Raw genomic sequence first — 14,007 nt, 5'->3', positions numbered from 1 at the left:
GATTAACCGATAAATTGATTTTGACTTCAAGCTGATTGCCCTAGAAGTTTGTATATTGACAGTGTTTTCATGACCAGACATACTGTTTGCAATAAAAAAAAAGACTTTATAATGTATAATGCCTAGCACTAAAACCAACAATAATCAACTTCCTCTTACACTTTACTGTATCCATTATGATAAAAAATGTAAGCAATCTTGTGGTCTTGTGATCCAACCGATTAATTGGCTATTGCCCGCACAGCCAATTATTTATCATCCTCAGCAATAAATGGTTGATCATCCAGAGATTAATCATAATCAATTCACAGCTGTACAAGTCTGATACACTCAATCTGATGCACTATTTGCACAATCCTTGGTCAAGATATTCAGAACAACCCTATAATATCAAACCAAAGCACTGAAGGAAACATCTGGTGGCAGGAATAACTAATACATAACCATGCAGTGCTACGTCTTTCATCCTTCCTAAAGTAGTTGACTATACTTTACCAATTTTTGCTTACCTAGCTACCAGCTAAGTTTTTACATTACCTCATTACAGAACTCAGTGACAATTCACAATTTTATCTTTGCTGTAAATGTGGGATCTCTCAAGTCATTTTTCAATGTCACATTTCTTATCACGAGTAGTAGGTATAGCTTTTACCTGTTATGTTGACTGTTCATGTGTAAAATCATCTACCATCAAGCTACTATCTGATAAGCCCAGTTCGCAATAAGAAAATAATGAAGTGCTCTATACAAATAACTACCTCTAGTATATATATATATGCACATTTAATACTATAAAGTCTCTACAAGATACCCACACAAAAAGTTGCCTTTGAGTTAAGTGATATTGAGGATTAGTTTCCAGTGTCAACATTTCCTGTAGTTTTCACAACACTACATTTAACAGCTGAACAGTAACTTTCTGACCCAACTTCTTTCCTTACATGTCCATTGACTCCATTCAATACCTGTAAGTGTTGTTTTTCATATAAACTATTAGTTCCATTCACTTGATTTCCAGTAACAGTGGAATATAAACTGTTTAGATTGGGCCAGACAAATGGTGGCAGCCATATGGGGTTTGTAAATGTTTGTAGCTGAGCCAGTTGAATGGACTGAGCCTGTAATGCAGCCAATTGTGCTGTAGTTGTACGGTAGAGTGGAGAAGTGAATAATGGATTTGCAAAAAGTGACGACTGACTACCATCAGTGGTAACATATTCTAAACAAGAAGATACATTAACATAACATTAAGGTACAGAACGCTATGAGTAACGTTGAGAACACTAGTACATAAATATTTACCTGTGTTACTTGCGCTGGTCATATTATTCTTATCCTCATATTCTTCTTCTTCAACATATTGCTCACTAGAATCATCTTCTGTAACATCTACCACAGAGTCACACTCCATTGATTGTTGTAAAGAAGTTTCATCACTTTCATAACTAATATCACTGCTCTCTCTTTCTTTGTCTCCTGGAAACTGCTCTCTGTAGTACAAGATGACAAAATTATGTTACAAAGTGAAAATGAGTAAGACTCTCTTACGTTCAAGTTAAAAATATATTATTAGAATATATCAAATGTCAGTGTGCTTGGAAAATTACGTGAGAGAATAAGTATTACTATAATCTTTATCAAATTCAGTTAACGTACTCACAATGATTTTAAGAACTCTAGTCTTCGTGTAAGCAAGTGTTTCTCTTCTCTTAATGCAGCTAAACAGCTTTTATTTTCTTTAGCAACACTTTTCAGCTTCTAAGGATTATATGCAACATAGCACACACAAAGAAATACCACATTGCCTCAAATTATGGTTGGTTCTGTACAACACCTAGTTTCCAGGGTATACAGCCCTGTATATATATATTATAGCATTACAACAGAAAATAAATTTTAGGTTTCGAATAAACACCAGGTCTCAAATAAATACCTAGTGAGGTCACAATTCCATGAACGATGAAGTGAAAAATGTTTTACAGACTTCATTTTAAGCTTGAATCTATGAAATATGCTGAGGAGATAGGCTTATAAAACAGAACATCTTAGCATAGAATTTAGTGTGGAGGATGGGCAGAATCATACAGTACAATAGTTCTGTATAGTAGGGACCACAAAGGAGTAGGTGTTGCCCACGAAATAACATCACCCAAAAATCAGCCTCAATTTTCCCAGACGACGATGAGGCAGTATTGGTTAGGTAAAACTAAGCCCAAACAAGCTTTCAGATTGACCCGAAACGTCTTCAACAAGTTGCTACGGAATTTAAAAAAATATTATTTAACGGAATTTTCTACTGACTGATTGCCTGACTGACTGATGCCTTCAGACAAGCGTAACTTGATAATGGCTAAGGCTATGGGCTTGATTTTTTCACTGTTCGACGTCGCTTCAGCCCGAGAGGTGCCTTTTGGCATACCACAGTATGTACAATGCATTCTTCATGGACTTACCAGTGTCCTCCTTTGTGTCCCATTCATCTTTGCTGACAGCAAAGTGTTGATTTGGTGGTAGCACGTGATGGCTTCCCTACGAAACAGAAATTGTCCGTATTTTTCATAGTGGCTATTTTGATTGCAGAGGTGCTTTTCGAACAGTTGTTGATTCGTAATGCTGTGTAATGGGTTGAACATAGCTGACAATGAAGTATAATGGATACCATACATGCTAGTACTCATTCATCAGTTCTATACACATTGTAGTACATGAATGGCATAATGGAACATCAAATGACAAAATTAATTGCTGCCTATGGCTAACAATTTTCACCATAGATACATGACAGCAAGTTCAAATTGTGAGACAGCAACTAGTATGACAACAAACAATGGTAACAGGTGTTCACCTGGCATTGCTTCCTACAGAATGTTGTTTCTGGGCTTATTGCTTCTCAAAGTTACCTCTCTGAACTGTGTTTTGCACTAGTGCATTCAAACCAGGTATGATTGCTAATCTGGATGACCTACTGACTCAATGGATGTGATCCAGAGTTGATGACATGGAAGTCAGAAAGTGACCGATTTTTCTGATATGGATAAACTTACTTGACCTGCACCTTGTGTGTGTTTTTAGTTTTGTATTGCTGGGGACCACCTTGTACAGGCACTTAGCCATTTGTGTACCCTGTCATTATTATTACCTAGACAAAAGTGATAGTGATCCAGAAAATCTTGATCATATGTGAGATTTAATTACAGTGTACTCTACCATGTAAGGAAGTCAATTACAATAACAAATGTGTATGTCATATCTTGTTACATTAGGGTTCACAGAGGTTTGTACTTTTTCACAAAAAAATACTGACTAGAAGCCAGTCTCACAATACCTTCATAACACCTTGAATAAAGCCCAAAAGCGTCTTCAGTGCAATCCAACATTTTCTTAAATTAGGTGTGCACCCACAGCCGACCAAAGGTCAGGTGTGGGAACACGCCTGGTTTCCTGAAATTGACTTGGGAAAACCGTGTGTCTGCATGTTTGTGTGTCTGTTCACACCCAGGGGCGTAGCTAGCCAGAAGGTGATGGAGGGGCAGGCATGCCCCCACGAAACACTCAAAATCATTCATGAGTGCAAAAAAGGCTAATGACCCAATGGTGGGCTAGCCAACATACGGTGTTGTATTATTACAGCTTAAATAACTAGCTACGTAACTATTTCAGTACTGACTGCTTCCAATCAAGGTAGCTATATTCGTCGAGCATCATCGCACGTGCCACAACTGTACTCCAACAAATTCATCCACAGTCCCGTAGAGCTAATACTTTAGTGCAAATACAGGTTACTTTACGTTAGCCACAGCCTGTGCTGCAGTCCTAGCACACTGCTGACAGGATGACGTATTCACTCACTTCACTCGGCGAAATTCAAATGCCATGTATTGCACGAAATCCCACCTGTCTTGCTAGCAGAACTTGTAAGCTTGACTGATCCACCTTACTGACTGACTGACGAAGTAAAAACAGACTGCACTGCCGTACGTACAAAGATCCAGTGTGATCGACTCGATAAAATAAACTTGGTACATTTATTTAGCTAACACTTTATCATCTCGTAGGCAGTAGGTTCGTAGCGTCAATTGGTCTCATTTGTCACTTGTGAGTTGTGACTCCTCCCGCGGAGAAGCGGGTCACTCTTTTTAGATTCAAAAATGTTCTATCACGCGAGTAATCTAGGCTAAATATAGAAGTATGTCTCTAATATTTTCGTTTGATGGATCCACCGACGAGCGAGTTGAATGTTGTGTGTGCGCATTCACTAGTAACCCCTGGTGATACCGCGTAGTAGTGTACATAATTTACAGTCATTTGCGTGTCAGTTTAATACTGGTAAACTTGTGACGAAGGTTTAAAAAAAAATCATTTAGTGATGGGGGGGCAGATGCCCCCCCTTGCCCCCCCTTAGCTACGCCTCTGTTCACACCCATGTAAGCAAACAAATTTTGAGTTACAGAAAATAAACCTTCATTTCACAAATGAAAGCTGTATTGAAGGTTAATTTCTGCTTTTATCATATTTACTTGGAGAGTGTGTGGCTGGTTACTGAAACCATGTGAAAATGCATAGTGGGGCTTGCCTATGTTGCTCTAACAGGAGTGCAATGACAGAAAAACAATGTAGCAGGTACCAGGGATGGCGTATCCTTTCTTTCGAGTTGAAAGGGGCATGCCCCCATTATACACAACAAAAATTGAAAGCAGCCATGAACCTTTGTCTATAGAATATGCATATGAAAGCATGACAGAAAAACTATAAAACGGTTGAGAAGATACTTCAGCGGTTAAAGTGGTTTGTTCAAGTTATGGTTCCTTAGCAATGCATAGCAACACAATTGATGAATTATGAAATAATACGTGGGTTATGAAAATACGTGCAGTTCTAATATACCAAGTAATTTGCATTGTATTATTACAAAATCATGCTGTGTGTTATTTTAACTGAGTGCCAGGTTTTTAGAGGTAGCACAGCATCAATGTGTTTATTTAGTGGAATTTTCTGCTGACTGACTGACTGACTGACTGACTGACTGACTGACTGACTGACTGACTGACTGACTGATCGGCTAACTGATATGCCTTTGGACAAACATAACTAAATGATGGCTACAGCTACCGGCTTGAATTTTCACTGTTAAGACATCGCCTCAACCCGACAGGTGCCTTTTGGCATAACACAGTACGTACAATGCATGTATCATGGACTTGCCTTGTCCTCCTTTGTGTCATATTTCTTTTCACTGGCAGTGCCAGGTGTCGATTTGCAGTAGCATAAAATGGCTTCCCTGTGGATGACTATCATGTTTATAATGGTAATTATCCTACTTTCGATTGTGATTGGGTTGCAGAGGTGCTTTTACTGTTCTTTGTTTATAATATATGGAACAAAGCATAATGGCTACCTAACTTTTCATGGTTGGGGAGTGCGTTCAGAAACTAATTTTATGATTATGTCTGGCATCATTCTTTCTATTTTCATTGGGTTCACCAGTGATAATTATATTACAAAAAAGTAAACAAACAAGTACAAGGAAAAATTAGGAATTTTAAGTCTGATTAGGGACTATAGAAATAAAGGGTAGTGATACAAGGGAGGTCACCTACACCTGCAAATATACTAGTGGAGATATTTCAACAACTAATTTAGCCATGGCTATATATAGACTATGTATATCTTCAGGTGTAGGTGACCTCCCTTGCTTCACTATTTTTCTATTTCTATGATTCCATTCCTTGTACTTGTAAGATCACAACAGTTAACTACTGTGTGGCTATAAAAACACCAGATCACTGTAATTCGCAAATGCCTATTCTGTGTTGTGGTCTAACCTTTATCTCCTCTATTGCAGTACACAGGATAGTTCTTAGAATTGGCTTTTTGTGTGTGTAGGGTTGGAGCTCCTGGTGAAGTGCCAGCTGTGCTTGTTTTAAATTCCTTCGTCTAATAGTATAACAACTTAATCACATTTAGCGTATAACCACAAATTACATCTACCTTTTGTTTTCTTTGGCATTATGTACCATTTTAGAATAGGAAACAGATTCAGTACTGTGAAACTTAAGTTCAGGAAGGTGACCAGACACATCATTATCATCATCTGAATCTCCATCATCTTTAACAAATGGGTTTTCTACTCTCTTAATATCCACAGCATAAGCATCCACTTCCAATGAGTTAACAGTAGTGGGAGCTTGGGCTTTATGTAATTTTCTTTTCTTATTGCCTTTTAACAGATTCAAGCCATTACAACCATTCAATAAGTTATTACCTACAAAGAACAAACCACATGTAATGCTATAGGTATCAGTACTTCCTCATTAGCATGTGTTCTAATAACAATAATCATACTTCAAGTCAGTATATCAGAACTAATTACTATTTGGCAGGCCAATTAGTTTAGTTCTAAAGTTTTCCAGTGAATAAAATGAGAAACTTTTAAGAAAATGGTATGTGAGCAATGCTTTGAAGTTTAATAAATTATTTACGAAGAGACTCCAACAGAGTACTAAGAGACTCGTGGTTAACCACACCAGTTAATTAGTCATCACTGTGCCCACAAGAATTTATTATTAATTGCTGAAATATTGTCAACAATAGCACAACCAACCTAGTAGCTAACTAGTGGTCTTCACTGATCACCCTATACCGGTGAATTAACTGCAGTGCGAAGGCAGGTATTGGTGTCTTACTATCCTAGAAAATGGGTTGCATTGCAGTGACGTGATAAGTGGCAATATAATGTTACTAGCTATAACTATGCGACTCCACTTTCATTTCTACACGAGCAGGGCCAGTGAAGCAATCCATTGAGTCTTGCTTGTGGTAGTTAAAAAATTTCAACTGGGTAGTTGTGAGGATACTCGACTGGTAGCTACACCAACAAAATTTACTTTAGGTGTACTTTTGATGTATTTCTCTTGCTCAAACTGATGCAACACTTGTTGATACCACAGTAAGCAGCGTGTATCACCAGTCTACCACACTGGCTCTTCAAAAGGCAGGTTATTTCAAGCGAAGTTTACCATGCAGCCTTTCATAAACTCTTCAGTGGCACAAAGCATAGCTACAATGTCCTTTTCACTGTGCTGGTTGACTATTTTCTAAGACAATTGGACACCAATACCAGCAACTTCAAGGTATAATATGCTTTGTAGGACGTGCTAGAATGATGCAATAGAAACCTTGGCTCTATGTTGTGTCATTCTATCACCTCCTACTCAGCATTTAGATGCTGGTATTTGGTGTTTAACTATATCTTAAGTAGAGGTATGGAGGCCTCTTATTTATGAAGAAACCTGATAGCAGGTGTCTTATTGGTGAGACATCTGGTCCAGTAAAACATTTGTTTACAACCATATTGAGACCTGCAATAATGCAATTAGCCCCTTGTAGACAATAACACATCAATAAACACCAAGCAAAGTGATGTGCTTGTCACAAAAAACAATTGCAAGCAAGTAATCTTTTGTGTCTGTTTTCTGTAGCTATTCAAATGTGATTAAACCATCACCATAACTGGCTAATACTTAAAGAAGACGGTAAATTCCTTTATAGCATCTGCCATAATGTACATCACTCTATAGACCTAAACAGCCATGCTGGCATTGGCTCTTTACATTCGCTGCCATTCTCATACATATATTGTCAAGCCTCAAATACAGAGTTTACAAACTGTTATCATGCTCCACAGCTTGCTGTGACTTCTCAAATCTTTGGCACAGTGGCTTGCTGAGGCGTTTACGACACAAACTCTCTACTACTAACTAACAGCTTGTATGCCCTTGTCTAAAATACTTTCGACACTTGTAATATATGTCTTTGAGGATTTTAAAATCATTGGTGACGTCAATAATTACCTCGGCTGTGCCTTTGTAATTATTGATGTCACCTCAGGTTTTTAAATTCTTAAAAGACACCTATTACAAGTGTCTAACTATTACACAACAGACAATGTAATAAACACCATTGGAAACTGATACATACCACGGGTAGGAAGTAAACAATGAGAGATTCAGCAAGTCACAAATGGCTTTGCTTACCCTCCCTTTCTTGTCCTCTGTCAACTTACTTTTGATTCATCATGAAGCTGTCATATTATTGTCACCAAAATGGTGTTGCAGCTATCAATACTGAAATTTCTGTCACCATCACAAATTTATGATCTACCATTTTTTAACCATCCAAAAACATTCAAGCACTTTTGGCATCTCAGTACATAGAAAACAATCACTGTAATGGTATCATGGTATGTAAAATATATTAAAGATTACATCTTCATCTTGATAGGTCTTGATAGATGGGGAAGTTATTTAAAGAAATCATTTACGTGGCTGTATACATTGTTTTTATGGTAAATGAGATTCTTTGATTCTAAGACAGCCACCACCATTCGAGGACTGAGTAAACCACCACCATAAAACACAAAGGTACATACAAATACAATACACCATTTGTATGAAATTGCACTAAAGAAATGTTAAATTCCACGTAAAGGCTTTAAATTTGTTGACAATATACAGCTATGCTGCAGCATAATTGAACTGTTGGTGGATGGAATCTTCAGTAGCTATAGAGAAATCATATAGCTGTACTACTTCAGTATCATTACTGACAGGCCTTCTGTGGGTTGGGACATATTAATAGACAAATATCTCACACCACAGAGTATCTATTGGTCACAATCTTGCATCACTTCTGACATACTGATTTTGTAAAGTCAGTTATTTTACAGAATGTGGTCATGGCAATTTCTTTGACACTAGAACCATAGGGTCTAAACAGTATCCTTCATGATGAGACGGGTAGTTAGAAAAGGCAGACATGGTCTTAGACATGGACGCAGACACAGGTAATTTTTTTTAAAAATTTGCATATCGTACAACATACCTACATTTTTTTGTACTACTGTAGTCTCAACTTACAGACCCAGACATCATCATAGTTCTTGTCTATTTGTAAACAAGTCTGGAAGGTGGCATGTATATGCTACATAAGACTATACTGTTGTACACGTACTCTAGAAATCTAATGCAGGATTATATGAATTCTAGGGGTTCAGTTGATGGTGTTTAGTGTTTAGTCAGATTCTTACCCAAGCCAGGTTGAAACCCAACCCTGGGCAAGGGGTGCTTATACTAAAAGCCCTAAGGATTTGTAGTCTTCTATATTGCCTACTCTCTGCACATGCACTTATGTATAAATATACCAGTGCTATGCAATGATGATATCTTGGTCTGGAAGTCAAGACAACATGGGTATAGAAATTAACTGTTATACAAATGTAAAAACATATTTTGAAAACATCCATATCCATATCCAACCATATCAGCACTTTCTAACTGCCCTGATGTGACCTCTATCTTTTCTCAGAGGTGTATGTATAATATAATTAAATTAAGTTGTGATGTCATAAAAGCTGCAACTCAATAATTAAAATTTTCTCACATGTCCCTGTACAAGATGCCCATCATGAGTGATATCTGCAATGACGTTTATTGACATTTCAGTTATGTTTCTTGATGTCACAAAACAAAATGGCTGCTATAGTGTGGGAACTTTGTATGGGGAGATATTAGACAAGATAGTGTTCTGCTATGATAACGCTTATAATCAAACAAGCGTAAAGGTGAGACATATAAATACAGATGTGCATATTTATGCAAGCATTAAAAAAATTGGTTTGCTTTTGCCCATGCAATGAGCCCATTTGTATCGCCAAAATATGCTTAAATTTGTTTACTACCTGTTACCTTTATTATGTCTTGGTTCCAACTGTGAGCAATAATTGTCCACACTAATACAACCATTTTCCAATTGTGATATCACGTTACGACAGAATTCGTCATTTCAGATATTGCTCATAATCACTAACTTCAGTGGTATTAGTTAATGTTTACTGATATGACACGCTAGATTGCGTGTAGTAGTTTCAGTTTCAACCACAACTAGCTACAAAACCTCATACTGCCCCACCCATCTTGTCTGCTACCTGCACCTTTTAGCTGTGTATACAAACAATACTAGTTAAAGCGCTGCAGTGTGAATGCAATATGAAAAATATAGCATGAGAGTGTGGTTGAGAGACAAATGTATAGCACGTGGCATTGCATTTAGCTTGAGACTGCACCCAAGTGCTATATTTGTTTGTAGTGCAAGAGCATATGTGATGTTTTTAATGGTTTATGAGGTTATAATCAAGAAGTCAGCGAAAATACAGTTTATCACATCCTGGAATGCCACAGTGATAGTAAGAAAACTAATAGGTGACGACTTACAACCAGCAGAAGGGCAGAAAATTAATTTGTAGTGGTCACTGCTGATTATCACACAATTTGCATTCTGGAATTCACTGTTACAGGAAAATGACTGAGGGAGGCTAGCTTATTTGAGTAATGCACAGTTTGCACAGTTATCTAATTGTTGTTCATGGATATAGCCTGAAGGTTGGCCAGAATTCGTTGGGCCTGCAATGATAGACAGTTTAGCTAAATATTTAAGACTGAGTCAGTATTATTATTATTGTACTGAAATTACAAGCATTTGTATGGGTGGCCATTTATTATTTGTTAATTTATTTCTATGGTAACATTGTTGACAGTTTTGTTAGTAGGGGTAATTGTGGTATTCCAGTGTCTCTGTGGGTTGTGTTTATGGTTGTGTCATGTTCACACACAATCATGTTCATACACAAAGTGTGCTCTATTGTGTCACATTCACACAGAGTGTACTTATTGCCATACAAAGGAAATAGTGGAAAATAAAGCACACCTTGGCACACTATGGGAAAAAAAGCACACTACTCCCCTTTAAATTCAGATAGTAGTATCATATACAAATGAGGGTGCTTTTGAGAGATGTCATTTTTAAATGTCCTTACTAATAAGGCTAAAAAGATCATGGATTTTTAAGCATTCAAGTACTCTCTAGCACTAACGGATGAGCACTCTTGAATATTAGCCATACCTATGTAACTTGTTTTATACTCTATTATATTGAACAGTTAATGAATTTTTCAAGTAACAACATGATACATACTCTGTACTAAAGTACCCATGTAAAGATTCCTGACTATCAAAGTGCATTAATTCCACAAATCAAGCCCTAATAGTGTCACATTTTGATGATCGACAAGTGCATCATGTAAGCTAATAAACACCGGATCACGTGACCTTAACATGTACTCAAGTAGTATTATCCACAGTACCAAACTCCTTAACAAGTGGCAAATATTTGTAATATTTGTTTCATCCCTACTTACCTATTGTTCAAATAGCTATTACACAAAATTACGTACACGTAGAATATAGCATAACACTGCTATCCATACGGTACCACTCAAATGTAACATCATCTTGCAAGAGTGCAAGCAATTAAAAAATTTGCTAATTAAAGGACATGGCACTCATTTTGCTCGTGAATATTCATCCCAAATAAAACAGGATGAATACTCGCAAGCAAAATGGGTGTCACGCCCTTTAATTAGTTAGTTTTTTAATCGCTTGCACTCTTGTGAGACGACGTTACATTAAAGTGGTACTGTATACATGTGCATGACTAATACATACAGATCTGTAGTTCTGATTGTAGCGCAAGTCACCAATTATCAACATCATTTTGTCAAATGATTCATATGACATATGAACTTCCTATTCAATAGAGCAGTCCTTAGTCTCTTAGCGCACCAAAGTTTAATTACCTCACATGAGTGAACATTGTGCTATAAGTGAAGTCACAAAGCCTATGCTTGCACTAATTATTGGCATGAGATACCTATTATTGGCACCCTGTAATTCAGCAAATAACCAATTATTGACAGACTGTGCGAAGTTGTGAGTAATACCTCACCGGTACCTTGTTAGTAGTTTGTGTGGGATATGCAGTCCTTGAATAACCCTGTTTCATAGAAGTTTTATAAATGCTATCCCACTAGGGACCTGTGAGAAGGCTAAAGCCTGTGAATACAGGGAGTCAGAAACATGTAACTAAAACGTTGAAGAATGCAGAAAAAAAACCCATGCAGACCCAGTGGTGACTTGATCCCCAGCAACATGCAGTCTAGGCACGCACCAGAGGAGCCACAATACCTGGGATCTGAGATCTTCTCTGCATTCAACCTCTACTTAACCATTTATGAAGATGACACCTGCCGTTCGAGAGATATTCAGGTTGGACACAAAAAAAACTATACTGACTTCCAATACAAAATTATCTTTATGCAACTTCATGGTTAGCCAACCGCATAGTGAATAATTACTGAATGAAAATGATTATAAGAAAGTTTAGAGGGTATAATAGCCCATAGTGTTACTGGATAGCTTATACTCAATCCGTAGTCTGTATACTTACAAGTGTGATATTGGTACGTGACGATAACCTGTCAATAATTGGCGACTTATGCTGTACAAATTTGAGTCAAAACATGTACAGAGACATATAATATTATGCTAAACCAATTATGGACAGTCATACACATTTACATGTCTTGCTGTGTGCACATGCATGCAGGACTATTTAAAGAATAGAACCCCCCATGCTGTCATTGTAGTCTAGTCAGAGTACTTCTATGTATCAGTATATTGTATACAACCAGCATAACCTCCAACTATTAAATATGGCTTCCAGCCTATAGGCACAATGTCTAAGATACATGTACCATCACATTTGTAATATAGTGGTTTGGTCTTATGAAGCAATCGGACCCTATGCACCACTGTAGAACAAGTTGATGTTGTGCTACTTCTAAAACCAGGTGCCATGCAGCTAGCTAACTCAGAATTAGCCAACTACGTATTACTATGTATTTATCATGTTGTGAATTAATTTATTGTAATTCTTGGATTTTGTAATTAATGAAATTTTTGTAATTCTTCAATTATGTTGCTATGCACTGCTAAGGAAGCGCATGTTAAACAAACCGCTTTTAACAACATATTACGTACAGAAGTATCTTCTAAACTGTTTTATAGTTTGACTACAGTGTTTTTTCCTAAAAGTTCTCTCAACAAAGCTTCAAAGCTGCTCTTCATTTTCGTTCGCGTACATTGGGGATATGCCCCCTTTCCAACCAACCAAAGGGATAGGCTATTCCTGGTAATCTACAAGGCCTGCACTGTTGTTTCTCAATTGTTAAATGTCTGTAAAACCTGAAGGGAAGGTAATTCACAAAGTCTGAGGAGAGTTGCCACACCCGTATTTCAGACCGCCGAAAAGAAACAACCTCAGAGCAAAGTTCACCAGTGCATAAGTTAATAAAGACTTCATTTCGCTTTTACTTCTTACACGTAAAAGCTACTTTACCATTTAATGATTTTGCTCACGTGGGTGCGTACGGACAAACATAGATAGGTAGATAGATAGATAGACACACACACTTTTACGAAAACAATTTCAGTAAACCAGGTTTAAAAAGTCTTGCAATACGGAGTGGCAGGGCCAAATGGCATCAACTTCATGAGAATATTGCAGTTAATTATGGGGAGTTTACATAGCCGGTATTCTGGCAACAAACAATCCACAATCCCATGGCTCTGATTTTTTGGAACTGACTTAGTCATGCCATCAAGTAACTTCTTGGTCTACTAAACTTGATCAGCACTCCAGTGGCAAGAATACACTCTATTGTCAGTTCTGGGTGATAAAAACTGCTCATGAGCCGGTCACTTTGTCTACTTCATTTGTATTGTTTATTGTGACAGTTGGTTCATTACATGTTTCAGTAACAGTCTTATTCTTACCAGGTTCATTGGGTCTTGTTCTCTTCCCTTCCAAAATGTTTGCAGCTTCAACAATGAGCAACAAATTTCCTTCATCTCTACTGCTTCGGCTATTGCTCGTATCGTGACCAGTTGCAGCTAATGCAAGTAACGATAAAGTGTGATAAACGTCTTACTATAAGCTACATTTACAACCTGTGATGACAGAAACTCTCGGCGTTCACAATGCAGGCTCTACACACGTCAGTATTTTGTATGGCTTGAAAATGCATGCTATAAAATAGCACTGCCATGGCACGTG

At 37.4% G+C, this 14,007-nt stretch overlaps 1 protein-coding gene across 2 annotated transcripts; it reads right to left on the bottom strand.

Moving 5' to 3' along the window:
- Positions 1-715: 715 nt before the first annotated feature.
- LOC136266957 (uncharacterized) lies at positions 716-13,991 on the bottom strand. 2 transcript variants are annotated; one of them, XM_066062008.1, is made up of 7 exons: positions 13,902-13,991; positions 13,728-13,844; positions 5,989-6,262; positions 5,823-5,934; positions 1,661-1,758; positions 1,303-1,490; positions 716-1,219 (listed from the first exon to the last, which is right to left on the bottom strand). In XM_066062008.1, exons 3-7 carry the CDS (start codon positions 6,015-6,017, stop codon positions 852-854), a joined length of 795 nt encoding a protein of 264 aa, XP_065918080.1. In that variant the 5' UTR covers positions 6,018-6,262; positions 13,728-13,844; positions 13,902-13,991; the 3' UTR covers positions 716-851. The 2 variants fall into 2 exon arrangements, with proteins under 2 accessions (XP_065918080.1, XP_065918081.1); XM_066062009.1 differs by lacking the exon at positions 13,902-13,991 and having other exon boundaries at positions 13,728-13,895.
- Between the last annotated feature and the right edge of the window lie 16 nt (positions 13,992-14,007).

Source organism: Dysidea avara, chromosome 9 (genome assembly GCF_963678975.1).
Source record: "Dysidea avara chromosome 9, odDysAvar1.4, whole genome shotgun sequence".
NCBI lineage: Eukaryota > Metazoa > Porifera > Demospongiae > Dictyoceratida > Dysideidae > Dysidea > Dysidea avara.
Note: the sequence above shows the minus strand (reverse complement) of the source record. Positions and strands in the feature narration are given on the sequence as shown.

Coding starts and splice junctions, on each gene's coding strand:
- LOC136266957 (XM_066062008.1), bottom strand. CDS start 6,017: ATGGTACATAATGCCAAAGAAAACAAAAG. Junction 1,759..5,822: donor CTGCAATAGAGGAGATAAAG/GTTAGACCACAA, acceptor TATAATCCTTAG/AAGCTGAAAAGTGTTGCTAA. Junction 1,491..1,660: donor CTAGAGTTCTTAAAATCATT/GTGAGTACGTTA, acceptor CTTGTACTACAG/AGAGCAGTTTCCAGGAGACA.